This window comes from Bos indicus, chromosome 16 (assembly GCF_029378745.1).
Source record: "Bos indicus isolate NIAB-ARS_2022 breed Sahiwal x Tharparkar chromosome 16, NIAB-ARS_B.indTharparkar_mat_pri_1.0, whole genome shotgun sequence".
Classification (NCBI taxonomy): Eukaryota; Metazoa; Chordata; class Mammalia; order Artiodactyla; family Bovidae; genus Bos; species Bos indicus.
In genome coordinates this window covers 31,479,222-31,507,052 of record NC_091775.1, presented here as the reverse complement: position 1 = coordinate 31,507,052, position 27,831 = coordinate 31,479,222, and the positions used below count along the sequence as shown (strand labels likewise).

The 27,831-nt window shown below is 38.3% G+C and overlaps 2 protein-coding genes across 2 annotated transcripts in view; one reads left to right on the top strand and one right to left on the bottom strand.

The window, feature by feature from the left end:
- The window catches only part of SCCPDH (saccharopine dehydrogenase (putative)), a 29,992-nt gene extending 9,833 nt beyond the window's left edge, over positions 1-20,159 (top strand). The window contains exons 4-12 of the mRNA XM_019976762.2: positions 174-303; positions 2,607-2,656; positions 8,786-8,916; positions 9,568-9,685; positions 10,755-10,874; positions 10,965-11,021; positions 16,640-16,751; positions 18,185-18,266; positions 19,518-20,159. Of these exons, the coding sequence (XP_019832321.1) occupies positions 174-303; positions 2,607-2,656; positions 8,786-8,916; positions 9,568-9,685; positions 10,755-10,874; positions 10,965-11,021; positions 16,640-16,751; positions 18,185-18,266; positions 19,518-19,623 (906 nt within the window). The 3' untranslated portion in view covers positions 19,624-20,159. The remainder of the gene's footprint in view (positions 1-173; positions 304-2,606; positions 2,657-8,785; positions 8,917-9,567; positions 9,686-10,754; positions 10,875-10,964; positions 11,022-16,639; positions 16,752-18,184; positions 18,267-19,517) is intronic.
- Positions 20,160-20,261: 102 nt separating this feature from the next.
- The window catches only part of LOC109570130 (kinesin-like protein KIF28P), an 82,369-nt gene continuing 74,799 nt past the window's right edge, over positions 20,262-27,831 (bottom strand). Inside the window, exon 23 of the mRNA XM_070768085.1 lies at positions 20,262-21,405. Within this exon, the coding sequence (XP_070624186.1) occupies positions 21,253-21,405 (153 nt within the window). The 3' untranslated portion in view covers positions 20,262-21,252. The remainder of the gene's footprint in view (positions 21,406-27,831) is intronic.

Below are 27,831 nucleotides of genomic sequence, written 5' to 3'. Positions count from 1 at the left end.
TATTTTCACAGTTAATGTTTTACTGCAGAGGCATCTTAGCATTTTCACAGTTTAATTGCTTTGTTTTTTAAATTGTTTAAATTTAAATTTGCTTTTTAATTGGTTTGTTTTTTAGTATTGATCTAGATGTTTCTGTGTAGCTCTGATTTAGATCTTTTGTCTTGAATCTTTAGTTTCTGGAACTAATGTATTGGAAGTATCATGAGAAAGCTGCAGAAAAGGGGGTTTATATCATTGGAAGCAGTGGCTTTGACTCCATTCCAGCAGATCTGGGAGTAATATATACCAGAAATAAAATGAATGGTAATTATTGATCAATAAGCAATAATGAAATTTAAAATAGAGTAGTTTCTTATTGGTAATTGTGATGAACTCAAATTTGCTTGGGAAAAGAAACATAATTATTAATGGGTAATATTAAAACACATACTTTGTTTTAATATAACTCTGCATGTTAGAAAATGCTACTGACACTATTGGTTTTTGAGGTATGGATAGTACTATAAGTGTTCTAAAGGAAGGAATTCTCCATTTTTTGAATCTAGTTGTGGTTATAGTTGTAGAAATCTAGTTGTGGAAAAATTTTTTAGCAAGCATTATAAATTCAAACTTGCTTTGTTTAGCAATTACTATATCTTAAAGTATCATACTAAATTGAAAAGTGTTAATTTTTTAATGAATGAAGCTAGGAAGTATTGAACAAAGTTTTTGATATCTTTTTTTTTTCTAGCTCATGTATAAAAATGGAGATAATAAGAATGGGAAAAATTACTAATGTAGTAAAACAATGGAAGTTGCTAATGTCATACATATACAAAAAAATGTCCCTTTAGAAAATGATCTGAAGCCCGTAAGTCCAGTTCTGTATAAATCATTCCGGAGCTTAAAAAGATGGAATGTGTTCCAGTTTATGTTAGAGAGGTAGCTTTGAAACCGAAGCTCAACAAATGTAATGCACATGCGTACCATTTACTGATTTTAGATTTTTAGAAATTGTGAATGTCAGAAAGCAGCATAGTGAATGTCAGAAAGTGAATGTCATAAAGCAGCAGCTAACATCATACTTATTAATGAAACACTAGAACCATCCCTAATAAAGAAAAGGGCATGAATTGAGCATCTTTAAAATACTTAGTCTTCCAACCCATGGATCTAGTATATTTACATTTATTAAAAAACTTACTTGGAGAAGGAAATGGCAACCCACTCCAGTATTCTTGCCTGGAAAATCCCATAGATGGAGGAGCCCTGTAGGCTACAGTCTGTGGGGTCACAAAGAGTCAGACACGACTTAGCCACTTCACTTCCTGTGACCTGTAATGTTCGTTCTGTATAGTAATATTAATGTTTCTAGTAAAAGTGAAAATCTTCTTTTATCTCCTTTCATGTAAATGAAAATAAAACATGTTTATCACTTTAAAAAAAAACAACTTACTAAAAATCTTCATTTACTAAAAAAGCTTGGACTGTTTTTCATGATGTTCCTACATGTTTCTCATTGAGGTTATTCTTAAATATTTAGTAGTTGTTATTTTGGATAGGTCCTTTTTTACTTTTAAAGTAGTATTTTAGGAAATACATTCTCTTAACAGCTCTCAGAATCCTCTCCAGTGAGCTACACTTTAATGATTTATTTTTGGTTTTGTCAAGATATTTTAAAGTTGTTCAATTCATGCCCTTCTCTTTATTAGGAATGGTTCTGGTGTTTCATTATTAAGTATGATGTTGGCTACTGCTTTTTGACATTCATTGTGTTAAGCAAGATGTTTATGTGGCTTTAGTTCTTCCCTGGTGTAACATCGTCATGGATGACATAGTTATTCATTACCTTACTCATTGTCAGCTTTCAAAGGCCTCATGCTTTAATTTTCTCTTGGAATTAAAGCTGGGAATACTGTCTCTTAAGAAATGGATGTATTTCATTTTATCACATTTTGAGAATTAGCTAGCCCATTATATTTTTCTTTTGTCTTACTGCTCTCAATAAGCTCAAAGACTAATTAAATTCTTAACCACTCTACATATATGTTAGTTCTCATGATTAATATAATTGATTTCTCCCCTTTTTTTCTGGCCTTAGTTTTCTACTTTTATTTTTACTCTGTACATTTTTATTTCAATTAAACAGCCTTACTTTAAGTATTTAATAAGCCATCACAAAGGCCCACTTTGGTAGGGTTTCTGTACATTTATTATAAGTCACTACTAATGAGCTTTCTTGAAAGCTTTCATATTGGAAAATAGAAGAATTCCCATACGTGTCATTTTGAGAACTGATGGGCTTCCAGAATGAATGAGCTAAATTGTTGTCTTATTGGAAGAGATTTTTTGCAGTGTCAGTTTGACTGCTAGAAAACATTTTGTCAGTACCAGCAGTTAGTTTATGTTAAAGTACTTTTTTTCTGATAATTTATCTGGCTTTAGCTGCTCCTTAAATCTGTTTACAGTAACCTAATAATACTGTTATAGCACAGATTTTCCTGATTATATCAGTTATAAGCTTAGTAAAAATGTTTCCTAAATGAATAGGCATAGCTTATTATTACTTGTCCCGGGTTAATAGATTTTTATTTGATTTTACTTTTACCATTTTCCTCCTCTCTTAGGTACACTGACTGCTGTGGAAAGTTTCCTGACCATATCTTCAGGACCTGAGGTTAGTTTTTGTCTGTCACATGTTTCCTGTGTTAATATGAAAAAACATTTTGGAAATGATAACGTGCCTGTTAAAAAGATTTAGATTAATTAAATTGTATATACAGTTGTAATTTTTAGTGCATGAAAGTCACTATATTTAATTTTAAAAATTAAAGATTGCTGAGAATTATTTTGACTTAAAATAGAATTTATTTAAAACAGTTGCACAATTCTTTATATTAGAATGAGCTACCTTCATCCTAACACTAAGCATTTGTCATTGTTATGTGGTGAAATGTTGTCACCCTAGAAAATTATCACCTTAGTGCAAATCAGTGCATTTTTATTATGTGCCTAACTTGGAGTTGGATGCTCTTGTGGCCATACAGGAAATATATGATGTAAATGTAATCTTACTGAATTTATGGTCTATTTGGGAACATAAGATATTGCATTTTGGGGATAGGACCATGTTTTGTGGTAGTACTTTTATTGCCAATAGTGTCTAACCCAATTCTGTGTCTATACTTGAGGCTCCATAAGTATTTGTTCTCTTTAAAAAAAATACTCAGTATTTCAGGTATTGTGTAATGCAAGTATATGTAATACTGCAAGATAGTGTGACATATAAATGAACAACAAGCAGACCCTTAAAGAGGTAATAACTTAGACTAGCAGAGACAAGAATTGTTATTAAAGAGGTCAGGTGAAATACTGTAGGATTCTGAGACTGGGGAATAAATACATCTACCTGGGAGGCCAGAAATCATGGAGTTTTTGGAGAAGCTGGAATATGGACTGAATTTTAAAGGTTGGTGCTGAGGAGATATAGATAAGGGAGAGGAAATAGTTTAATCAAGATGTAACTGTGGGATGGTATGGTGCATGTTTTAAGTAATGGGTCTGTTCCTTTGGATTATGGGTTCAGATTGGTGAACACAAAGAACTCTGTAAAACATGCTGAAATTTGTGTTACAAATCATATCCGCTAGAGTATCAGAGCGAAGGGAAGTAGTAGTGGGACTGAGTAATTTGAGAGTGCCTCATAAAGGCCTTATTAAGTTGAACCTTGAAAAGTGCATAGCATTTGGAAGATGAGAGGCAGCAACCTAAAACAAAAGCACAGAAATGAGATTGAAAGACATGTCTGGAACTCTGGGGAACATGAGTTACAGAAAGCCAACTCAGCCTGGTTTAAACAAAACAGAAAAGAATTTACTGATTCTTGTAACCAAACGTCTGCAGATAAACAGTATGGTTGGATCTGGATGTTCTGGATGTTATCAGAACTCATTTTTACCCCTCGTCCTCTTCGTGTCTCTTTAGTAATTCTGTGTTCCTCAGTGTAGGTTCTCACAATGGTGGGGAAGTGCTGGCGGCTGCAGATATACACTGTACTTAAGGTTCATGATCTCCCAGGGACAGCTGGCAGAGTTTGAGTATGCAAAATTAGGGAAGATTACTCAGTCAGTTCAGTTCAGTTGCTCAGTCGTGTCCGACTCTTTGTGACCCCATGAATTGCAGCACGCCAGGCCTCCCTGTCCATCACCAACTCCCGAGTTCACTCAGACTCACGTCCATCGAGTCACTGATGCCATCCAGCCATCTCATCCTCTGTCGTCCCCTTCTCCTCCTGCCCCTAATCCCTCCCAGCATCACAGTCTTTTCCAATGAGTCAACTTAAGTATTGGGTTATTTGGTCATTCTTGAGCCAAACAGTGAGACCTGGGGTATAATGGAGTACTCAGATAGCCCAGGCCTGGGTCATGGGCCTTTGGAGGGGGGATCATAGGGCCAAGCCCTTCTGAACACCATGGAACAAATTCCAAATAGGAAAGAGAGTTTTCTAAGTAGAAGACAGGATAGCAGAATTAAAAATTCCCTGCAGGGGACCAGTGTAGAACTGACAAAAACAGATGTCCACTATAGGGAGATAATGAGAAAATAAGTAGAGCTTAAAAAAAAGAGGCTTCTTTTGAAAGAGCAGCAGGAGATGATCTGTAATACAAAATGATAATACTTTCTCCTTCATATAATTGTTACGAAGATTAAATTAGTCAGTGAATATAAATCAGAACAGTGGTTGGCACTTAGTAATCACTCAATAAATATTGTTAAGTCCTGTTTTTATAAGGACTCAAAGTTGGGGCTTGATCAGGACCAAAGATTTGAAAACATCAGATTCAATGCAGCTCCTTCTCATTCCCCTTAAAGCAAAATATGAAGCCTTAATTTCCCAAGGATGGACAAAGATAACTCTCTTGAAGAAGCATCCCTTGGCCCAGGATTGGTTTCCTCCTGCTCCTTCTCCTGCTTTTCCCCTTAAGCTTTATTACTTTACATAAAAATTGAATCATAGACAATGTATTGGACCATAAAGCGACTCAAAGAATTTCCGAGGATTGAAATCATATTCTCAAGACAGTGCTGTCCAGTACATCTTCCCACGATGATGCAGGTTTTCCATATATGCTGTATAATGACTTCCATACCGGACGGTGCAGCTCCAGTGCAGGTGTCAGCCCCGGCCTGCTCTTATATGGCTGCAAGCTAGGAATAATTCTACTATATTTAGAGAGCTATAGTGGGAAACGAAGAATGTGTAGCAGAGACCATATGTGGCCTACACAGCCCAAAATACTTAGTGTGACCTTTTACAGAAATAGTGTGCCAATCGCTGTATGTTTCAGGCTATAATACTATTACAGTCTAGAAATTGTACACCAGAAATCAGTGAAGAGATAACAAGAATTCAGTCTCTTCACTTCTTACAGGTTTTTAGGATTTTCTCTATACTCCTAAGTCAGTTTTGGTAGATTGTGTCTGTGTTAGTTTCCTAGCACTGCCATAATAAAGTACCACAAACTGGGTTGCTTAAACAAGGGAAACAGTGTTTAAGAAGTCCAGATCTAGCTAGAAGGCTAGAAGTCCATGATCAAGATGTTGGCAGGGTGGGTTTCTTTTGAGGACTGTGAGGGGGCTCCATGCTTTCTCCTAGCTTTGGATGTTCACTGGCACTCTCTGGTGTTCCTTTGTTTGTAGATGCATCACTCAGACCTCGTTTTCATCTTCACATGATGTGTGTGTGTGTCCAGATTTCTCCTTTGTATAAGGACACCAGTAATTTTGGGTTGGGGGGTCCACCTCCTCCAGTATGACCTCAACTTGTTAAATCTGCAACAACCGTATTTCCAAATAAGGTACATTCTGAGGTGCTGGGGGTTAGGCCTTCAGTATACAAACTTGGGGCAGGGACACAATTTGATCCATAACAGTATCTTTCTAAGAATTTGTTCATTTCATCTAGGTTATCTAATTTGTTTGGCATACAACTGTTCACAGTATTTCCTTATACTCCTTTTTCTTTCTGTAAGATTAGTAATCCCACTTCTTTCATTCCTGATTTTAGTAATTTGAGCCCTCTCCCTCTCTCTCAGTCCAGCTAAAGGTTTTTCAATGTGATGAATTTCTTTAAAGAACTGACTTTGGTTTCATTGACTTTATTGTTTTTCTTTTCTTTGTTTAATTCCACTTGAGTCTTTATTATTGCTAGAAGACTAGAATGGAAAGCAGAAATATAAAAATCAGTTGCATTTCTATATACCAGCCACAGTTAGAAAATGAATTGTTTTGAAAAAAAGACCATGCAATGGCACCCCACTCCAGTACTCTTGCCTGGAAAATCCCATGGATGGAGGGGCCTGGTAGGCTGCAGTCCATAGGGTCACTAGGAGTTGGACATGACTGAGCGACTTCCCTTTCACTTTTCATTTTCATGCATTGGAGAAGGACATGGCAACCCACTCCCAGTGTTCTTGCCTGGAGAATCCTGGGGATGGGGGAGCCTGGTGGGCTGCCATTTATGGGGTTGCACAGAGTTGGACACGACTGAAGTGACTTAGCAGCAGCAGCAGCAGCATAGTAGCATTAAAAAATCAAGAACTAGGGGACTTCCCTGATGGTCCAGTGGTTAAGAAACTGTCTCCCAATGCAGGGGACGCAGGTTCAATCCCTGGTTGGGGAACTGAGATCCCCATGACACAGGGCAACCGAGCCCATACATAGCAACTACTGAGGCTGTGTGCTCTAGAGCTCGGCCCCCGCAACAAGAGAAGCCCACACACCACAACGTGAGAAGCCTGTGTGCTGCAACAAAGAACCATTGCAGCCAGCACTTTAAAAAATTAAAATGATCAAATACTTAAGAATAAGTGATACAAAATGTGTAAGAGTTCTTTGAAGAAAACTATAAAATGTTATTGAGTGACCTTAAAGACAAGCAAATATGAGAATCCACCATATTCATCGATTTGAATACTCGAGTTTGTCAGGATGTCAGTTTTCCTTAAATTGATTTATAATCCCATATAATTCCAATCAAAATCCCAAACAGGTTTTTTTTTTTTTTTTTTGCTTGTTTTCTTTTAGTGTGAAGCTTGACAAACTAGTTCTAAAATGTGTATGAAAATGCAGAGGGCTGAAAATAGACAACACTTTCTTAAAGGAGAATAAGGTAGAACAATGCTCTTGAATGTCAAGTCAGAGTGTAATATTGGCAGGGAGATAGCAATAGGTCAACAGAACAGGATAAAGAGCTCAAAGTAGTTTGTGCATATATGAGCACTTGATTTATGGTAAAGAGTCTCTTCAGAAGATGATGGGTATGGAGAAACAATGAAATTGGACTCATACTTTGCACTGTGTACAAAATCAAGTTGAGATGGGTTATAGACCTTGATGAATAAGGCAAAACACTAAGCTTTTAGAAGGTGGCATTTCATGGCCTCAAGTTCGGGAATGGCTTCTTTTTGCCCAGAAATATATTTTATTTTATTAATTTATTTTTATTGATGTATAATTGACATATAACATTATACTATTCAGATGTACAACAGATTCAGTGTTTGTATGTATTACAAAATGATCACCATGGATAGTTAATATCTATCACCATATTTAGTTATAATTTTTTTTCTTGTGATGAGAACTTATAAAACCTCTTCAGAAAATTTCTAATATGCTGTATAATATTTTTGTATACATTTAAAAATATTTAATTGAGTAATTTTTTAATCTAAGACACCATTAAGAAAATGTTAAGGTCAGCTGCAAAGTAAAGAGGTATTTCTAACACATGATGAATCCTGACATCACAGTTTTGAACAAAAGAAGCAAAACTCAAGAAATATACACTATATGGTTCCATTTCTATAAAATTTAGAAACAGGCAAAATTTACTACACTGTCTAGAAATGAATTCTTAGGTGGTAAAACTAAAAAAAAAAACAAAAACAAGAATTTTTCTTGATTATCACAAAGGCAGGAAAGAAGGAGGGCTTTCTGGGCTTAAATAGATGTTAGCCTCATAATTACATTAAATTATGCTTTTATGTTCTGTGCACTTTTCTATTTTTTAGCAAAATAAAAGGTTTTTTAAATGAGTTGTAGTTTTTGTCTTTTTAATGGCTTATTTGTACAAGAAGATACTCTTAGGTTTTTAAAAAATCTGTTTTCCCCTGATTTTAAGAAATCTTTGCAAATAGGTCAAAGTGGCTAGGTGCAGATTGAGAATAGTTTCCCAAATTAAACTTGGAAGACTTTTAGCTCTGTTTTAGTTTTAGCAAAACAGAAGTGATTAATTTGTAAAAAAATGGAAGTTAGATTGGTATCTCTCTACCTTTCAGTTTCATCAAAGCTGTTTTGTGAAAACATGAATCTTCTGATGATTTTATTATTTCTTTTTTCCTGCTTAAAGAAATCAGTGATAGTTAAGTGAAAATGATGAAGTGAAACTCACTGGCTTGTTAAAAAGAAGATAAATGATGGTAGGAGGAAAGAAGAAAGGGCATGTGTTATAAATATGTAGTATGTAAAAAGGATGTAAACAGCGAATATGATTGTACTAGTGAATGTTACTGCTGCCTAGCTGGTCATAAAAACTCATCTCAAGATTATTGAGTTAGAGATTATGCCTTGCTCAAATAAGAGGCAGTGTTCTTTGTATCAATTATAAATGACTTCGTTTTGCATTTTAGTAATTATCCCTTAAGACATGTTTCTTTAATATTTTAATTTTTTTTGGAGTGTAGTTGATTTACAGTGTTGTATGAGTTTACATGTTTCTTTAACTCTTGAATTATTTTGTTAGGGGTTGTGTGTTCATGATGGTACCTGGAAGTCAGCAGTTTATGGTTTTGGAGATAAGAGTAATTTGAAAAAGCTACGAAATGAGTCAGATATGAAGCCTGTCCCAATTGTTGGACCAAAATTGAAAAGAAGGTATATTATCTCAAAATCTGTTCTTCAGGTTATCTAAGCATATTGTTGTTTATCTGACTGTTAATAGCATGTGCTCTTAAAAAAGCCTGGAGACTGTTATAGTGAGTTCACTGTTATTTTCAAAGATAAATAAAATATAATTAATATGTTACACTAAGTTTAACTACTTCATATATAATAATACATTTGGATTCTGGGAAAAATTAGTTTTATGACTCTTCACTATCAGTATCAAAATTAAACATCAGTTAAATTTTATGCAATAAAAATGTGATGATCTTATGTATGTTAATCAATATATTAATAGTGTTTATATATGAGAACCCTGAACTCAGAGTTTGGCTATTGAAATGAGTGTTCTTTTTATCATTATCTGAAGAAATTGTTGGGGTACAAAACATGGTTAAATTATGTATGTGTTAAGTGCCCATGGTATGAAGAATACTAGTGTTCTAACTTTTCACTTATTTGGGTGCAAGTGTAGAGAACAAAGGATGAATACTAAAGTAAATTTTAATGAAGAGCAGATCTGCCATCATTATTGTTACCACTAATTGCCTCAGCAAGAGTTAAGGTTTTTATTCAGAAATTTACCAGTTAAAGTTGTGGTCACTGTAAATGGAAAAGCTGCAACTTGGGTCTGTCTTGCAGGTGGCCAATTTCTTACTGCAGAGAACTCAACAGTTATTCCATTCCTTTCTTGGGAGCAGATGTGTCTGTTGTGAAGCGGACTCAGCGTTACTTGCATGAAAATTTAGAGCAGTCACCTGTAAGTATATATGATTTATTTTTTAGTAAAGAGTATTCTAGTTTGTTTCAGTTCCTCTATCAGTGTAATGTAGGATTTTTATGTTTATAAATCCAAAAAAGAAAGAGTTGAATAGTGAATGTTTCAGTTTCTGGAAGCATAAAGAGCTAGTAGTGTAGAGCATTTTGCATTTTATGGGCGTGGTAATAGCTTCCTCCCCGGAGAAGGCAATGGTAACCCACTCCAGTACTCTTGCCTGGAAAATTTCATGGGTGGAGGAGCCTGGTAGGCTGCAGTCCATGGGGTCGCGAAGAGTCAGACACGACTGAGCAACTTAACTTTCACTTTTCACTTTCATGCATTGGAGAAGGAAATGGCAACCCACTCCAATGTTCTTGCCTGGAGAATCCCAGGGACGGGGGAGCCTGGTGGGCTGCTGTCTATGGGGTCGCACAGAGTCGGACACGACTGAAGTGACTTAGCAGCAGCAGCAGCAGCAATAGCTTCCTCCCACAATTCAGATCTGACCTTCTGAATATGTTTTTTACATGAGACAGTAGAAGCAAGTTCAGTGCAGGAAATCCTGGTGTTGTAATCAGCCAACAGTCCTGTTGGGAGTTTGAGCTGCTAGAATACTTTCTGTTGCTTATGGAGATATCTGGGTTCTTCTCTCTTCTGTCCTTGCTACCTCTGGAGTCCCATCCTACTCAGTTGGTGAGGGAAGTCATTATTCCCACTGCCGAGACTTGAAGAGGAAACTATTTCAAGTTAAAAAAAAATTTCTTGAAGAGGTTGTAAGTGGAGTATACATTCTATAATGTATAATTATTAAACTCAGGTATATGATTATGAACATTTCATATTTGTATTCAAGGAGGGGGAGCTAATTATTGTTTCCAACAATTCCTTTTAAAAAATGTCCCTCTAGTGTCTGTTTTCTGAACAAGCTTTTAGAACATAACACATTCATAAAGTGAAAACTGCTTTCATTTGATATTTCTGACTGTATAATAAGTTATTAGTAGCTAACATTTTTTTATTACTTGGTCTAAGAAGGGCATAATATCCTGATTTTATATTCTGAATCTAGGTTCAGTATGCTGCTTATATAAATGTGGGAGGCATCACTTCTGTTATTAAGCTGATGTTTGCTGGACTCTTCTTTTTATTCTTTGTGAGGTTTGGCATCGGAAGGCAACTTCTCATAAAAGTAAGTAAGTTTTTATGAAATTAAACCTATAGAAGTATTTTCTATGAATTTTAAAAAATATGACTAAAGTTTTTTTTTTTTTCCCTGTAGTTCCCATGGCTCTTCTCCTTTGGTTATTTTTCAAAACAAGGTCCAACACAAAAACAGGTAATCCTTTCCTTTGTATCCAGGTCTCTAAAATAATATTTTTCTTAATTTTGTTTTTACTTTTCCTCAGTGCAGTGATAATAATAGCTAAGACTTGATGAAGCACTAACTGTGTTTCAGACATTCTTATGTTCTTTATATACATTACAATACTCAATCTTTTCAAACACTCCTTGAGGGAGGTGTTATATCCATTTTATAAATGAGGAAAATAAGTAACAGAAGTAACAGAGAGGCTGAGAAATTTGCCAAAGTCCTGTAGTAAGTAGATAGCCAGGCTAGAATGAGAACTGAGCTGTTTGGCTCCAGAAATTGTGTTCTCTTTACATCGTAGAAATTTCAGATTTTTTACTCTTCAGTTGTACTCCTTCGTTATCTCATCCTTTTTACCTCCTCTGTCCCTCTCTCCGAAACTTACTTCCTTTTTCCTCTTTCACACACCCTGGATTCCCATGGTAGATAAATTGAATCGTCACCTGTCCAATATCCTCAATACAACTGCTTTAGGCACTTAAAATATAATGTGTAAAATCTGAACTTCTTTCCACCAAACCCTCTTCTTCCTTCTATGTTTCCCATCTCAGTTGGTGGCACTATCATCTGGCCAATCAAGAACGTAGGCATCATTCTAGATTTTTCTCCAAATCCATCACAACTACCTTAGTTCCCTCTCTCTTCTCTCCTGTCTCCCTTCTCCGCCACTTCCTTCTAATTGTGGTAAAATTAAAATACGCATGACATAAAATTTCCCATCTTTACCATTTTAGTTCATCAGGGATACAGAGGGCTGATTGTATATGCCCTATTTTGCTTATCCACTCATCTGTGCGTCGACATTTGGATTACTTCTATCTTTTGTCTATTTTAAATAATGCTTTTATGAAATTGAGTGTGCATTAACATCACTGAAGAGCTTTCAAAAAGTCCAGTGCCCAAGCCACATTCTACACCAATCAAACCTGAATCTCTGATCATCTGTTTTGGGTTCTCTCCCAAAGTTGAGATCTCTGCTATGAGGCCACACTTCACACCTACTGAATCAGAATGTCCAAATGCCAGGGTCAAAACATGTATTTGAAAAAAGCTCCCTGAGTGATTCTGATATATAATGTCCCAGGTGTGAAAGTCATTGCCAAAGCAGTAAGTCAGGGAAGTATTTTAAAGAAGGTGATAACAGGGTCAGATTTAATTGTTTATTGAAGTGTAGTTGATTTACAATATTGTGTTAGTTTCAGGTATATGGCAAAGTAACTTAGTTATACATATATATTTTTTTTCACGTTATTTTCCATTATAGGTTATTACAAGGTATTGGATATAGTTCCTTCTGTTATACAGTAGTTCCATGTTGCTGATCTATTCTGCGTGTAGTAGTTTGTAGTTGTTAATCCCCTACTCTTAATTTATCTGCCCCCCTTTCCTCTTTGGTAACAATAAATTTGTTTTCTATGTCTGAATTTGTTTATATTTTGTATCAGTTTTTAAATTCTACATATAAATGATATCATATATTTGCCTTTCTCTGTTTGACTTACTTTACTTAGTATGGTATTCTCCAGGTCCGTCTGTGTTGCTTCAAACAGCAATATTTCATTCTTTTTTTATAACAGTAATATTTCATTGTATATATACATATTAGGGGCTTCCCTCATAGCTCTGGTGGTAAAGAATCTGCCTGCAATGCAGGAGACCCAGGTTCGTTTCCTGGGTTGGGAAGATCCACTGGAGAAGGAAATGGCAATCCACTCCAGTATCCTTGTCTGGAAAATCCTGTGGACAGAGGAGCCTGGTGGGCTACAGTCCATGGAGCCACAAGAGTCGGACATGACTGAGCGGCTAAACCACCACCACACCGTGCATACCACATCTCCTTAAACCAGTTGTCTGTTGATGAGCACTTGGATTGTTTCCATGTCTTGGCTATTATAAATAGTGCGGCTATGAACATTGGCATGCATTTATCTTTTGAATTAAAGTTTTCCTTTTTTCTGGATATATGGCCAGGAGTGGGTTTGCTGGATCATATGGCAGCTCTGTTTTTAGTTTTTGAAGGAACTTCCATCCTGTTTTCTATGGTGGCTGCACCCATTTGCGTTCTCACCAATGACGGAACGTACAGTATTTATCTTTGTCTTACTTTACCTGAAGTCCATCCGTGTCATCACAGATGGCAGGATTTCATTCTTTTTTATGGCTGAATAACATCCCTGTGTGTGGACACGGACACACACACACACTCACTACATTTTCTTTGCACATCAGTGGACATTTAGGTTGTTTTCCATATCTCAGCTATTGTAAATAACGCTGTGGTGAACATGGGGATGCATATATTTTTTCAAATTAGTGTTTGGTTTGCTTCAAATAAATATCTGGAAGTGGACTTACTGGATTGTATGATTTGCATTTCCCTGATGATTACTGACACTGAGCATGTTTTGTTAGTCACCTGTATGTATTTTTGGGAAAATGTCTATTCAGGCCCATTTTTAATCAGATTGTTTGGTTGAGTTATATGTATTTTTGTATATTTTAGATATTAACTCCTTATTGGATACATTTTTTGCAAATATCTTCTTCCATTCAGTAGGCAGTATTTTTGTTTTGTTGATAGTTTCACTGTGCAAAATTCAGTTTAATGTAGTTCCACTTGTTTATTTTTGCTTTTGTTTCTGCTAAGAAGACATCCAGTAAAATAGTAAGACTGGTGTCAAAGAGCATACTACCTATATTTTCCTCTCAGGAGTTTTGTGGTTTCAAGTCTTACATTTAAGTTCTTAATCCATTTTGAGTTTATTTTTCTATATGTTGTGAAACAGTAGTCCAGTTTGATTTTTTGCATGTAGCTGTCCAATTTTCCCAACACAGTTTATTAAAGAGACTGTCTTTTTTGTTGTATGTTCGTGCCTCCTCTGTTGTAGATTAACTGAACGTGTAAGTGTGGGATTATCTCTGTGCTCTCTATTCTGTTCCATTGATCTATGTGTCTATTTTTTTGTGTGCCAGTACCATACTGGTTTGGGGTTTTTTTTGGCCATGCTGCACAGCTTACAGGATCTTAGTTCCCCAACCAGAGATTGAACCCATGCCTCCTGCAGTGGAAGCATGGCGTTCTAACCCCTGTACCACCAGGGAGTTCTCAGTACCCCATACTCTTTTGATTACTGTACTTCTGTACTGTAATTTGAAATTAGAGAAGATGATACTTCGAGCTTTGTTATTGTTTCTCAGGATTACTTTGACTCTTTGAGGTCTTTTGACTTCAAATTTAAGAATTATTTGGTCTCATTCTGTGAAAAATGCCATTGGTATTTTGATAGGTATTGCATTGACTGTGTAGATTTTCTTGGGTAGTATTGTCATTTTAACAATATTAGTTCTTACAATCCAAGAGCATGGTATCTATTTCTATGTGTCATCTTCAGTTTCTTTCATTAGTGTCATGGTTTCTCAAGCATAAGTATTTTACATCCTTGATTAGATTTATTTCTTGGTATTATTCCTTTTGATGGGATTGTAAATAAGATTGTTTTCTTAATTTCTCTTTCTGATTGTTGTTAGTATATAGAAATGCAATAAATTTCTGTATGTTAACTTTGTATTTATATCCTGCAACTTTACTGAGTTCATTTATTAGTTTTAATAGTTTTTTTGTGGGATCTTTAGGATATTCTATATATAATACCATGACCTCTGCATACAGTGACAATTTTACTTCTTACTTTCCAATTTAGATTCCTTGTATTCTGTTTCTTGTCTGATGGTTGTGACTAGGACTGCCAGATACTATGTTAAATAGAAGTGGCAAGAGTGGGTACTCTTGTCTTGTTTCTGATCTTAGAAGAAAAGCTTTCAGAAAAGCTCTCAACTTTTCACCATTGAGTATGCTGTTGGCTATGGGTTTGTCATATGTGGCCTTTATTATGTTGAAATATGTCCCCTCTATATACACACTTTGTTGAGACTTTTTATTATAAATGGATGTTGAATTTTGTCAAGTGCTTTTCCTGTGTTTAAGATGATTATATGATTTTTATCCTTTATTTTGTTAATGTGGAATATCACATTGACTTATTTGTGGATGTTGAACATGTTTGCATCCCTAAACTAAATCCCACTTAAGTAGAGTATATGCTGTGCTGTGCTGTGCAAAGTCACTTCTGTTATGTCCAACTCTTTGTGACCCTATGGACAGGCTCCTCTCTCCATGGGATTCTCCAGGCAAGAATACTGGAATGGGTTGCAATGCCCTCCTCCAGGGGATCTTCCTGACCCAGGGATCGAACCCATGTCTTTTATGCCTCCTGTATTGTTAGGCGGGTTCTTTACCACTAGCGTGACAGCCAGATCTTAATTATAGCTTATGGTCCATTCAATGTATTGTTGAATTCAGTTTGCTAATATTTTGCTGAGGACTTTGCATAGGAAGCTGAGGCTTCGCTGGTGTCTCAGTTGGTAAAGAATCCCCCTTCAATGCAGGAGACCTGGGTTCAGTTCCTGGGTTGGGAAGATCCCCTGGAGAAGGGAACAGCTACCCACTTCAGTATTCTGGCCTGGAGAATTCCATGAGCAGAGGAGCCTGGCAGGCTACCGTCCATGGGGTCGCAAAGAGTTGGATACAACTGACTGACTTTTGCTTTCATTTTGCACTTATATTTATCCGAGATATGGGCTGTAATTTTCGTTTCTTGTAGCCACCTTGTCTGGTTTTGCCTTTAAATAATGATTTCTCTTTTCTGGTACCTACTTTACTTTTCTTTGTAATAAACTTCTCTATTAGATATGTATGTGTGCTGTGAGGACACAGACAATTCAAGACCCTGGCCTCCTGCTCAGTAAATTTAATAATGCTCTCCACTAAACTAACCCTGTACTTCTAATTCATGTTTCATATTGTTACTAGATCTCATGTGTGTGTACACACACACACACACACAATCTTCCCCCTTCCCCTAAACTAAGCTCTAGAAATGCCACATATTTTATTTTATAAATACTTTATGTCGCAGGGCCTAACATAATGTCTGACAGTTGGTTTATACTTAATAAAAATTTGTTCACCATGGCTTTGTTACTTTATTTCTAAGTTTAGTGATTATGACAGATGCTTGGATAAATCTTCTATAATTTAATTTTGAATCAAATTTTTATATTTCTAAATGGAGCAGTTTTGTGTCTATATCCTAGGCCAATATTACCATTACTTGCTGACTATTTTTGTCTTCTCACCTCAAACATATCTAAAGCCAGAGTAACATATTCTGTCCTAAAATAAAAACTACCTCCAGCTTTTCCTTTGAAACTGCCTGTTTTAGTAATGCTGTTCTTTCAGCCACAGCCTAAGATTCATCTTTATTCTTCACTAAGACTCAGCTATATTCCTCACTACCTCTGTCCCCAGAACATTACACCAGTCAGCAAAACTTACAGTTCTTCAAAGAATTATTTTTTGTTCCATGCTTAGTTAAGGATGACAGGATATTCTATCTAATAGAATATTGATTGTGGTATCTATTAAAAATGTCTTATATGAAGTATAATGTTGATAGAATGTTTTATTGTGTTCAAGGAGGAAATGACATATTTATTTAATAAACTCTTTGCTTTCTGTTCCTCAGATTGACGCTTCCTCATTTACGATGACATTTTTTGGTCAAGGGTTCAGCCAAGGCGTCTCCCCTGTTAAGAACAAACCAAACATCAGAATTTGTACTCAGGTGAAAGGACCAGGTATTTCACATGTGACTGAAGAACGTTTGGGAGTTTTACATTGTCTTAAGCTGTAAAGTGGTGTACTAGTCATAATTTCTTTTTAAAATTTGTTTTAGAAATCAATTTATACAGTTATTTAAGTTAATAATGATAAATAATTCTGTCAAAAGAAGGATTGGAATTACTGGTATCATTCAGTTTTATTGTTGTATACCTCTCTCTGATTTTTTTGTTTTCTTTCAGTATGATTCAGTAATTCTGAATGGAATTTTTAATATAAGAAGACAAGGGGCTGATTGATATTTGTCTGTTCTACTCTCATACTCAAGGGTCACATTAAAGCCTTTTACTTATAACAGTAGTATAATTATAATCAAGGCTGTGGTCCAAGCTTTCTTTGGAGTCTGGGATCACCCTGACATTGCTTGTAAAATATGTGCACATGTGTGTTTTTCCAGGGAGGGTAAAAATTTTGATAGGTTGTTAAAAAACTGTCACCCCAAAACATTCAGTAACTAGGAGTACAAATTGTAGAGAACTATACAGAGACAGCCCCACTGTGAGTTACATTTCATTACCATCCTTCCTAATAGATCACGGGCATCTGTTGTACAGTTTTTAATCAAGCCAAATAGCAAAGATATCTTTGCATCTTGCATTTTTTTTCAAATTTCTACTTGGGTTTTTAGGATAAGCTATGTTCTTATTTGACATGAATATAAACACCAATGTTATACTGGTTTATAGACTTCTTTTAAAGTTACTTCTTAAAGTTAGACTTCTTTGAGAGTTACTCAGTTGTCCTTTAAGAAACTGAGTCTGTTTTTTTAAAGTGAATTTGATTGATAAAGGTCAGTTTAGTGTGAGTTGGGCTTCCCTGGTGGCTCAGATGGTAAAGAATCTGCCCACAATGCAGGAGACCAGGGTTTGATCCCTGGGTCAGGAAGATCCCCTGGAGGAGGAAATGGCAACCCACTCCAGTATTCTTGCCTGGAGAATCCCATGGACAAAGGAGCTGAATGGGCTGCAGTCTAAGGGGTCGCAAAGATTGCACAGTGTATGAATAAATCTAGGATCATTGGTAAGAGTGTTGGCTTGAGCTAGCTGCCCTCATGTGATTCTGGTTCAACCACTGTCTAACTCTGTGAATGTGAATGAGGCGCTTAACCTCTCTATGCCTCAGTTTCCTCATCTGTAAAATGGATATAAAATAGTACTAACCTTGTATGATTGTTAAGAGGATTAAATGAGTTTAATAGATTTAAAGCACTTAATACAGTTCCTAACGCTTAATAAGGACTATATAAATGTTAATTGTTATTATTGTTATTTCATGAACAGAGTATTAAGGAAATTCTGTACACTAAGATATAAAATCTACCATTTGATTTTTCGGTGCTATTGAATGTCTAGTTTATACTTTCTTTTTCTTGATCACCTGTTTTCTGCAGAAGCTGGCTATGTATCTACCTCCATAGCCATGGTCCAGGCAGCCATGATTCTTTTAAATGATGCCTCTGATCTTCCTAAGGCGTGAGTCTGGTTTTCTTCAAATTTAAAGATATCTTTTCCATTTATGTTATATTTTAGCTTATTTTAGTTCAGTTTTCAGGTATTGGGTTTACAATATCTTTGATCCAAAGAGAGAGATGAACTTAAAATCGTGAGGAAGTTCCTTACTGACTTCTAGGAACAGTGCAGAAAGAAATGAGAGGAGAAAGAAGTTGAGAGCCATGTAAGTTGGCTTCAGTTCCTTCGAAAAATAACTCAGATCCCAAGTTAGCTATTCAAAAAAATGTCCCCGTAGTTCAATGTTATTGACAGGAGCCCTTAATCCATGCTGAATGATACCCAGCTGCCAGTGAGAGCCTTGATTCATGGCATCCTGGCTAGATAATTATAAAGTACACTATATTACTGGAGGATTTAGCTGTTAGCCTAAAAGTAGGCCAGCTTTACAAATAAGCATAGGCTTGCAGGCTTAGAAATAAATCAGGTATGACCAGAAACTAGTAAGTAATAAACATAAAAATTATATAAAGTGAAACTTAATTATATTTTCTTCAAATATTTGTATACCCTTTGAAAATATTTAGCATTTTCTGAATGGTAGCCATTACATGTAAAAAAAACTTATTTTCATCCTATTTGTCCTGTTTATGCTTTATTAATAATTGATTACCTAAGTTTATTTTGTCCATGGGTATATTTAGAGGCTTCCCAGGTGGCCCAAGTGGCAAAGAACCCGCCTGCCAGTGTAGGAGACAGAGACATGGGTTCAATCCTTAGGTAGAGACAATCCCCTGAAGAAGGGCATGGCAACCCACTCCAGTATTCTTGCCTGGAGAATCCCAGAGGAGCCTGGCAGGCTACAGTCCATGGGGTCCCAAAGAGTTGGACACAACTGAAGCGACTTAGCATGCATGCATGTATATATTTAATCTTCTGAGTCTTAGGGCTGACTTTATAAACAGCAACTGTTACTTGGGTTGATAACCCTCCATGTGGCCCTTCCAACACACACACACCAGTGTAATGGAAACAGTCTCATTATCACTGAAACAGTCGAGACAGGTTTGCTAGGTACTAGTTTCCTCTTAAATAATAGCTACTTGCTCACTTGGCTGGTTTTAGAAGTGGAACCAAAAACAGTCCATGATGAAATTAAGAATCGGGTTTTTATAAGTTTTGCATTGCTTTGATAGCTAGCTGTCCAGCAGATCATACTAGCAGAGGAAGGGGCTGGGGCTGGGCATTGTGCACTGTTTTTATCTTGTCTTACAGGGGTGGAGTCTTCACGCCCGGAGCAGCTTTCTCCAGAACAAAGTTGATTGACAGACTCAATGAACATGGCATTGAATTTAGTGTCATTAGCAGCACTGAAGTCTAAACATTTGAATAATTAATTGAAGTCATAAAATGTATGAATTAACAGCTTTTTAATTTGGTGTGTTGAAATGCTTCTATAAACCTATCTGACTATATGTGGAAAAGATTGTCAAATCTAAAATATGTATACATTAAAAGCAGGAAATTGTACTAGCTTACCCCAAATTTCAAATCTTAGCTGGTTTTTGTGATTTTATTGCTTTTGAGAGAAAACTTAATATTTGACTGACTTTTTCATTGAAGAATTCATGGTCATTTTTTATAAGTGAGCTGGCAGATCAGAGGATGGGATGGGTGGCTCTGTCTGTGTTGCTGACACACCCAGGCTGGTGGTCATGTGAGATAGTGGCTGCTGTTTTCCTTGTCATGGTATCAAATGAGATCTCACTTTCCCATGAATTTCTCTGCATAGTGTAGGCCTTTGCCAAATGAAACTGCAGTTTTTGCTGTTTTAGCCTAGTTTTTCACCCATCTACACTGACTGATTTTGGACTCTTACCTAAAGTTTAATAATAAAGGATTGTCAATTGAACAGTGGATTTGTGTTTGGACATGTCTGTGTAATTGAGTAATGGTAGAAATGTGCTTCCCAAGCAGTCTGTGTCCTGCTAATAACTGGGTTCATCATTCATTTTCCCTGGTTCTATACCTGTGGTTAGTTTGAAAGATGTAGCTGGTAAATTGCTACTGATTTTCACTGCCTAAGCAAAACTTTTCTCTAATTTACTTTTACATTTAACTACATTTTTCACTGAAGCCTAAAAATAAGGCAAAGACTGTTCCTTTTGTAATCATACCATAAACACAAATAAGTGTTCTGTTACATTCATCATGTAAAGAGGACAATCATTTCCTTTATGGAATTTCTACAATACAGTGAGAGGCATGAAACTGATAAGAATCTTACTCATGTTAGACGGCAACTCTGTCACTTTTCACTTTCATGCGTTGGAGAAGGAAATGGCAACCCACTCCAGTGTTCTTGCCTGGAGAATCCCAGGGACGGGGGAGCCTGGTGGGCTGCCATCTATAGGGTTGCACAGAGTCGGACTGAAGCGACTTAGCAGCAGCAGCAGCTGGAAAAACTGTACAGAAGAAAGAGGGTCCTTAACTTAAAGAAGAACAGATAAGGAAAGAGACTTAGAGAGGGAACATGGCTTGCTCCAAACCACAGAACTGATTAGTCATGGATTCAGCTCCAGGCAGTCGATCCTCTTGCTGACTGCTAACCATTGACTGCTCATATTTTCCACCTCACCTTCAGCCTGAATTGATTTTTACATGATTTTAAATCAAATAAAAAGGAATTTTGCTTGAAAGCAGTGTAATAGGTTGAGTGAGTGAGAAATGGGTTGACTAGGTTGAGTCCACAATTCAGCTCCGATAGCCAAGTTAATTAAATAATCTTGACAACTCAAAGTGCAAATGTTTTCAGTTGGTGTATCCTCTGGGAAAGATTGAAGGCATGAGGAGAAGGGGACGACAGAGGATGAGATGGTTGGATGGCATCACTGACTCGATGGACATGAGTTTGAGCAAGCTCCAAGAGTTGGTGATTGACAGGGAAGCCTGGAGTGCTGCAGTCTGTGGGGTCCCAGAGTTGGACAGGACTGAGCGACTGAACTGAACACTATTCCGCATGCAGTAAACATTCTTTCTTCTGTTTCACTATAAGAGCAACATCATTTTTCAGTTTCCACAAGCTGGATTCAAGTAGGTCCCCAAAGTCCTTTAACATTTGTGACTGTTGGTGTACAAATGGCCGAAGCATTTGATCATCTTCCTAAAAATAAATGAAAGAAAAAAGTGATATTGTTGTCAACCCCCAAATTCATATGCCCAATGCACAGTGAAGCCAAACAAACTGAAATAGTGGAGTTTGGAGCAAAGAAGCTTGTATTTGTTGAGGAGGTGCCAACTCTGAAGGTGGGAGACCTAGACTCATCTCAAATCCATCCTACTGGCTGGCCAGGGTGCAAGGGTTTTAAAAGCAAAAGTAAAGGGGGTGGGGGTGGTATGTGATTTCAGCTCCCCTATAAGACCTCAGTTGCAGACTTCTGAGCATCATCTTGTAACTTGAGTCTGTCATTGTGATTGATCTGTGTCCTAGCAAACTAGTATATCATGGTCTCATGATCCCTTAACTTCTTTTGGAGAGAGAGCAAAAGCAATGATGGTTATTATTGTTATTGTTATAATTCCTGATGGCTCAGGAATTCAGTTCTTAATTGACCCAGTGTCACTAATTTTAAGACTGCTTGTGTTGCAGGAAGGGGAACCCCTTCCAGGGCCAGAAAGTAGACTCTGGTCTAATACTCAGAAATGAATTGTCAGAGGAGACACATGTGTTGACAAAGCAAGAGATTTTATTGGGAAGGGATGCCCAGGCAGAGCGCAGTAAGGTAAGGGAACCCAGGAGAACTGCTCTGCCACATGGCTTACAGTGGGTTTTATGGTGATGGGATTAGTTTCCTGGTTGTCTTTGGCCAATCATTCTGGTTCAGAGTCTTTCCTGGTGGTGCGTACGTTGCTCAGCAAAGGTCGATGGCAGTGAGAAGGATTCTGGGAGTGGTTGGACACGTGGTGTCACCTTTTGACCTTTCCTGAACTCTTCCAGTTGGGGTGGCTTAGTAGTTTCATGTTCCTTACCAGGACCTCCTGTCGTAAAATAACTCATACAAATGGTAACTATGGTGCCTGGCCAGGGTGAGTTTCAGTCCGTGTGATTCCCCTCACACTTGGGGCCATTTGATAGAGCATTATCTCCACAGTTTGGGGTCATAAGTCAACGCATTGTTTTAAGCTGACAATCATGGAAAAGATGTTGCTGGGCTTGTTTTTCCTTTGTGTCTGTGTTCCCTTACTCCTCTAGTTAGTAACTGCTTGAATCTGCTCTTTGGAACTCAGGGAAGGTCTAAGAGAGGAAAGTCTTTTTCTCCAAACAAGAACGAGGGGCTGTGTACTCAAAAGGGCCTGAAGTGTCCTGCTCAGTTTCAGTCTTAGTAGACTCACTTCATTATAGTAAAAGGATGGTGTGTGTACATGAGGGGGTGCCCTGTAAGGTCTCCCTTTGAGCTGGAAAGCTGCATTTGAAAGCTGCTACCAGAGGCAACAATTCACCTAGGAGCAGGTCTGGTTTAGGAAGCCTGCCTAAATGACCCTTTCAATTCAGTTCAGTCACTCAGTTGTGTCCTACTTTTTGCAACCCCATGAACCACAGCACACCAGGCCTCCCTGTCAATCACCAACTCCCAGAGTCCACCCAAACCCATGTCTATCGAGTCGATGATGCCATCCAACCATCTCATCCTCTGTCGTCCTCTACTCCTCCTGCCCTCAATCTTTCCCAGCATCAGGGAAAGTCAGCTCTTCGCATCAGGTGGCCAAAGTATTGGAGCTTCAGCTTAAAAATCAGTCCTTCCAATGAACACCCAGGACTGATCTCCTTTAGAATGGACTGGTTGGATCTCCTTGCAGTCTTCTCCAACACCACAGTTCAAAAGCATCAATTCTTCGGTGCTCAGCTTTCTTCACAATCCAACTCTCACATCCATACATGATCACTGGAAAAACCATAGCCTTGACTAGACGGACCTTTGTTGGCAAAGTAATGTCTCTGCTTTTTAATATGCTGTCTAGATTAGTCATAACTTTCCTTCCAAGGAGTAAGTGTCTTTTAATTTCATTGATGCAGTCACCATCTGCAGTGATTTTGGAGCCCAGAAAAATAAAGTCAGTCACTGTTTCCACTGTTTCCCCATCTATTTGCCATGAAGTGATGGGACCAGATACCATGATCTTAGTTTTCTGAATGTTGAGCTTTAAGCCAACTTTTTCACTCTCCTCTTTCACTTTTATCAAGAGACTCTTTAGTTCTTCGTCACTTTCTGCCATAAGGGTGGTGTCATCTGCATATCTGAGGTTATTGATATTTCTCCCAGCAATCTTGATTCCAGCTTGTGCTTCCTCCAGCCCAGCATTTCTCATGATGTACTCTGCATATAAGTTAAATAAGCAGGGTGACAATATACAGCCTTGACATACTCCTTTTCCTATTTGGAACCAGTCTATTCCACGTCCAGGTCTAACCATTGCTTATTGTCAACAGGGAAAATTGGTGAGAGAATCCAAATATTTGGGACTGGCATAATACTGTAGACATTCTGAAGTTTGCAAAGGACATGTGGGTGGGGATTCTCCCATCAATAGGGTTGACTGATATGGGTCCCCTGCCCCATAGGAGAAGGGACTGCAGATACCCCTGTGGGCCAGGGCGCCGGTGAGCAATGGTAGAGGAGGTGACGGTGCTCACAGAGATGGGCAGTGGGCACGGGGCAGGTAGTGTGTCATGGCACCTCCTTTTAGTTTCTGTTTCCCTGATGGTTAGTGAAATGCCTGCTCAAAGACTTTGGCCATTTTTTCCAATGTGTTTTGCCACGTGTTGTCTTTCTTATTTTAATAAACATGTAGTTGTTTGTTTAGTCTGGATACTAACATCACCGACTCAGCAGACATGAGTTTAAGCAAACCCTGGGAGATTGTGAAGGACAGGGAAGCCTGGTGTGCTGCAGTCCATGAAGTCACAAAGAGATGGACACAACTGAGTGACTGAACAACAACAACAATACAAATAGATTCTCCCAGGTTGTGGCTTATTTTTTACTTTATTTTTAGTGTCTTTCACCACAGTAGTTTTTCTTTCTTTCTTTATTGTGAGCTGAGCGCTGAAGACTTGATGCTTTTGAACTGTGGTGTTGGAGAAGACTCTTGAGAGTCCCTTGGACTGCAAGGAGATCCAACCAATCAATCCTAAAGGAAATCAGTCCTGACCATTCATTGGCAGGACTGATGTTGAAGCTTCAGCTTCAATCCTTTGGCCACCTGATGGGAAGAACTGACTCATTGGGAAAGACCCTGATGCTGGGAAAGATTGAAGGCAGGAAGAGAAGGGGATGATAGAGGATAAGATGATTGGATGGCATCACTGACTCAATGGACACGAGTTTGAGCAAGCTCCAGGAGTTGGTGATGGACAGGGAAGCCTGGCATGCTGCAGTCCATGGGGTCGCAAAGAGTCGGACACGACTGACCAACTGAACTGAACTGATACATCCAAAAGAGTGCCCCAAATGTATGCATCAGATCAGATCAGATCAGATCACTCAGTCGTGTCCGACTCTTTGCGACCCCATGAATCGCAGCACGCCAGGCCTCCCTGTCCATCACCAACTCCCGGAGTTCACTGAGACTCACGTCCACTGAGTCGGTGATGCCATCCAGCCATCTCATCCTCTGTCGTCCCCTTCTCCTCTTGCTCCCAATCCCTCTGAGCATCAGAGTCTTTTCCAATCGCATGAGGTGTCCAAAGTACTGGAGTTTCAGCTTCAGCATCATTCCTTCCAAAGAAATCCCAGGGCTGATCTCCTTCAGAATGGACTGGTTGGATCTCCTTGCAGTCCAAGGAACTCTCAAGAGTCTTCTCCAACACCACAGTTCAAAAGCATCAATTCTTTGGCGCTCAGCCTTCTTCACAGTCCAACTCTCACATCCATACATGACCACAGGAAAAACCATAGCCTTGACTAGACGAACCTTTGTTGGCAAAGTAACGTCTCTGCTTTTGAATATGCTATCTAGGTTGGTCATAACTTTCCTTCCAAGGAGCAAGCGTCTTTTAATTTCATGGCTGCAGTCACCATCTGCAGTGATTTTGGAGCCCAGAAAAATAAAGTCTGACACTGTTTCTACTGTTTCCCCATCTATTTCCTATGAAGTGGTGGGACCGGATGCTCTGATTTTCGTTTTCTGAATGTTGAGCTTTAAGCCAACTTTTTCACTCTCCTCTTTCACTTTCATCAAGAGGCTTCTTAGTTCCTCTTCACTTTCTGCCATAAGGGTGGTGTCATCTGCATATCTGAGGTTATTGATATTTCTCCCGGCAATCTTGATTCCAGCTTGTGCTTCTTCCAGTCCAGCGTTTCTCATGATGTACTCTGCATAGAAGTTAAATAAACAGGGTGACAATATACAGCCTTGACGTACTCCTTTTCCTATTTGGAACCAGTCTGTTGTTCCATGTCCAGTTCTAACTGTTGCTTCCTGACCTGCATACAAATTTCTCAAGAGGCAGGTCAGGTGGTCTGGTATTCCCATCTCTTTCAGAATTTCCCACAGTTGATTGTGATCCACACAGTCAAAGGCTTTGGCATAGTCAATAAAGCAGAAATAGATGTTTTTCTGGAACTCTCTTGCTTTTTCCATGATCCAGCGGATGTTGGCAATTTGATCTCTGGGTACAAGTTAAACACGTCTGCTCAAGAAAACACTCTGTCTCTTGATTTCCTCCTGGTCACACCCATTTCCCCACCCCCAGAAGCAACCACTAACCTAAGTCCATCATCATTTTCTTGCCACCTAGAATGCAGCCCTAAACAGCCCTATATTTTGCCTGTTTTCTGGCCACTTGTGCCATAATTTACTTATCTTCTGTGGATGTGCATTAGGATGTTTCCATTTGGGGAGCTATAACGGAAAATGGTTAAAATACCATCTTATGCATATATGCGTGGGTTTCTACAGGATTATTCACCTGGACCACCATCTGAACCACAGAACAGAAAATGACTTGAATGACTATCTTCCCAGTTCTCTCAGGAATGGTTTATAACAAGGACCATTCCAGATAGGTAGGAGAAAAATTAATTCATTACATACATAGCATACCAAGAAAGGTGGTTCAAACTTGAGTCGAAGGCAGAATAATCTAGCTGCTGCTGCTGCTGCTGCTAAGTTGCTTCAGTCGTGTCCGACTCAATGCAACCCTATAGACGACAGCCCATCATGCTCCAGGATTCTCCAGGTAAGAACACTGGAGCGGGTTGCCATTTCCTTCTCCAATGCATGAAAGTGAAAAGTCAAAGTGAAGTCGCTCAGTCGTGTCCTACTCTTAGCGACCCCATGGACTGCAGCCTACCAGGCTTCTTTGTCCATGAGATTTTCCAGGCAAGAGTACTGGAGTAGGGTGCCATTGCCTTCTCCGAGAATAATCTAGAGGGCTCATTAAAGCCCAGTTGACTGGGCCTCACACCCAGAGATTCTGACTCAGCAGGTCTGGAAGGAGACCCTGGAATCTGCATTTCTAACAAGATTCCAGGTAATGCTGCAGATGCTGACTGGGAGGACCACACTTTGAGAACCTCTGCCTCAGGGCATGAGGGCGCAGTTCTCTGCACAGTTTACTCTGTGGAGAAGAGTTGAATTGCAGGCTTATAAGATGGAGAAGCTCTATACAGTCAGCAAAAACAAGACCGGGAGCTGACTGTGGCTCAGATCATGAGCTCCTTATTGCCAAATTCAGACTTAAATTGAAGAAAGTAGGGAAAACCAACAGACCATTCAGGTATGACCTAAATCAAATCTCTTATGATTATACAGTGGAAGTGAGAAATAGATTTAAGGGTCTAGATCTGATAGATAGAGTGCCTGATTAACTATGGACTGAGGTTCGTGACATTGTACGGGAGACAGGGATCAAGACCATCCCCATGGAAAAGAAATGCAAAAAAGCAAAATGGCTGTCTGGGGAGCCTTACAAATAGCTGTGAAAAGAAGAGAAGTGAAAAGCAAAGGAGAAAAGGAAAGATATAAGCATCTGAATGCAGAGTTCCAAAGAATAGCAAGAAGAGATAAGAAAGCCTTCCTCAGCGATCAATGCAAAGAAATAGAGGAAAACAACAGAATGGGAAAGACTAGAGATCTCTTCAAGAAAATAAGAGATACCAAGGGAACATTTCATGCAAAAATGGGCTCGATAAAGGACAGAAATGGTATGGACCTAACAGAAGCAGAAGATATTAAGAAGAGGTGGCAAGAATACACAGAAGAACTGTACAAAAAAGATCTTCATGACCCAGATAATCACGATGGTGTGATCACTCACCTGGAGCTAGACATCCTGGAATGTGAAGACGAGTGGGCCTTAGAAAGCATCACTATGAACAAAGCTAGTGGAGGTGATAGAATTCCAGTGGAGCTATTTCAAATCCTGAAAGATGATGCTGTGAAAGTGCTGCGCTCAATATGCCAGCAAATTTGGAAAACTCAGCAGTGGCCACAGGACTGGAAAAGGTCAGTTTTCATTCCAATCCCAAAGAAAGGCCATGCCAAAGAATGCTCAAACTACTGCACAATTGCACTCATCTCACATGCT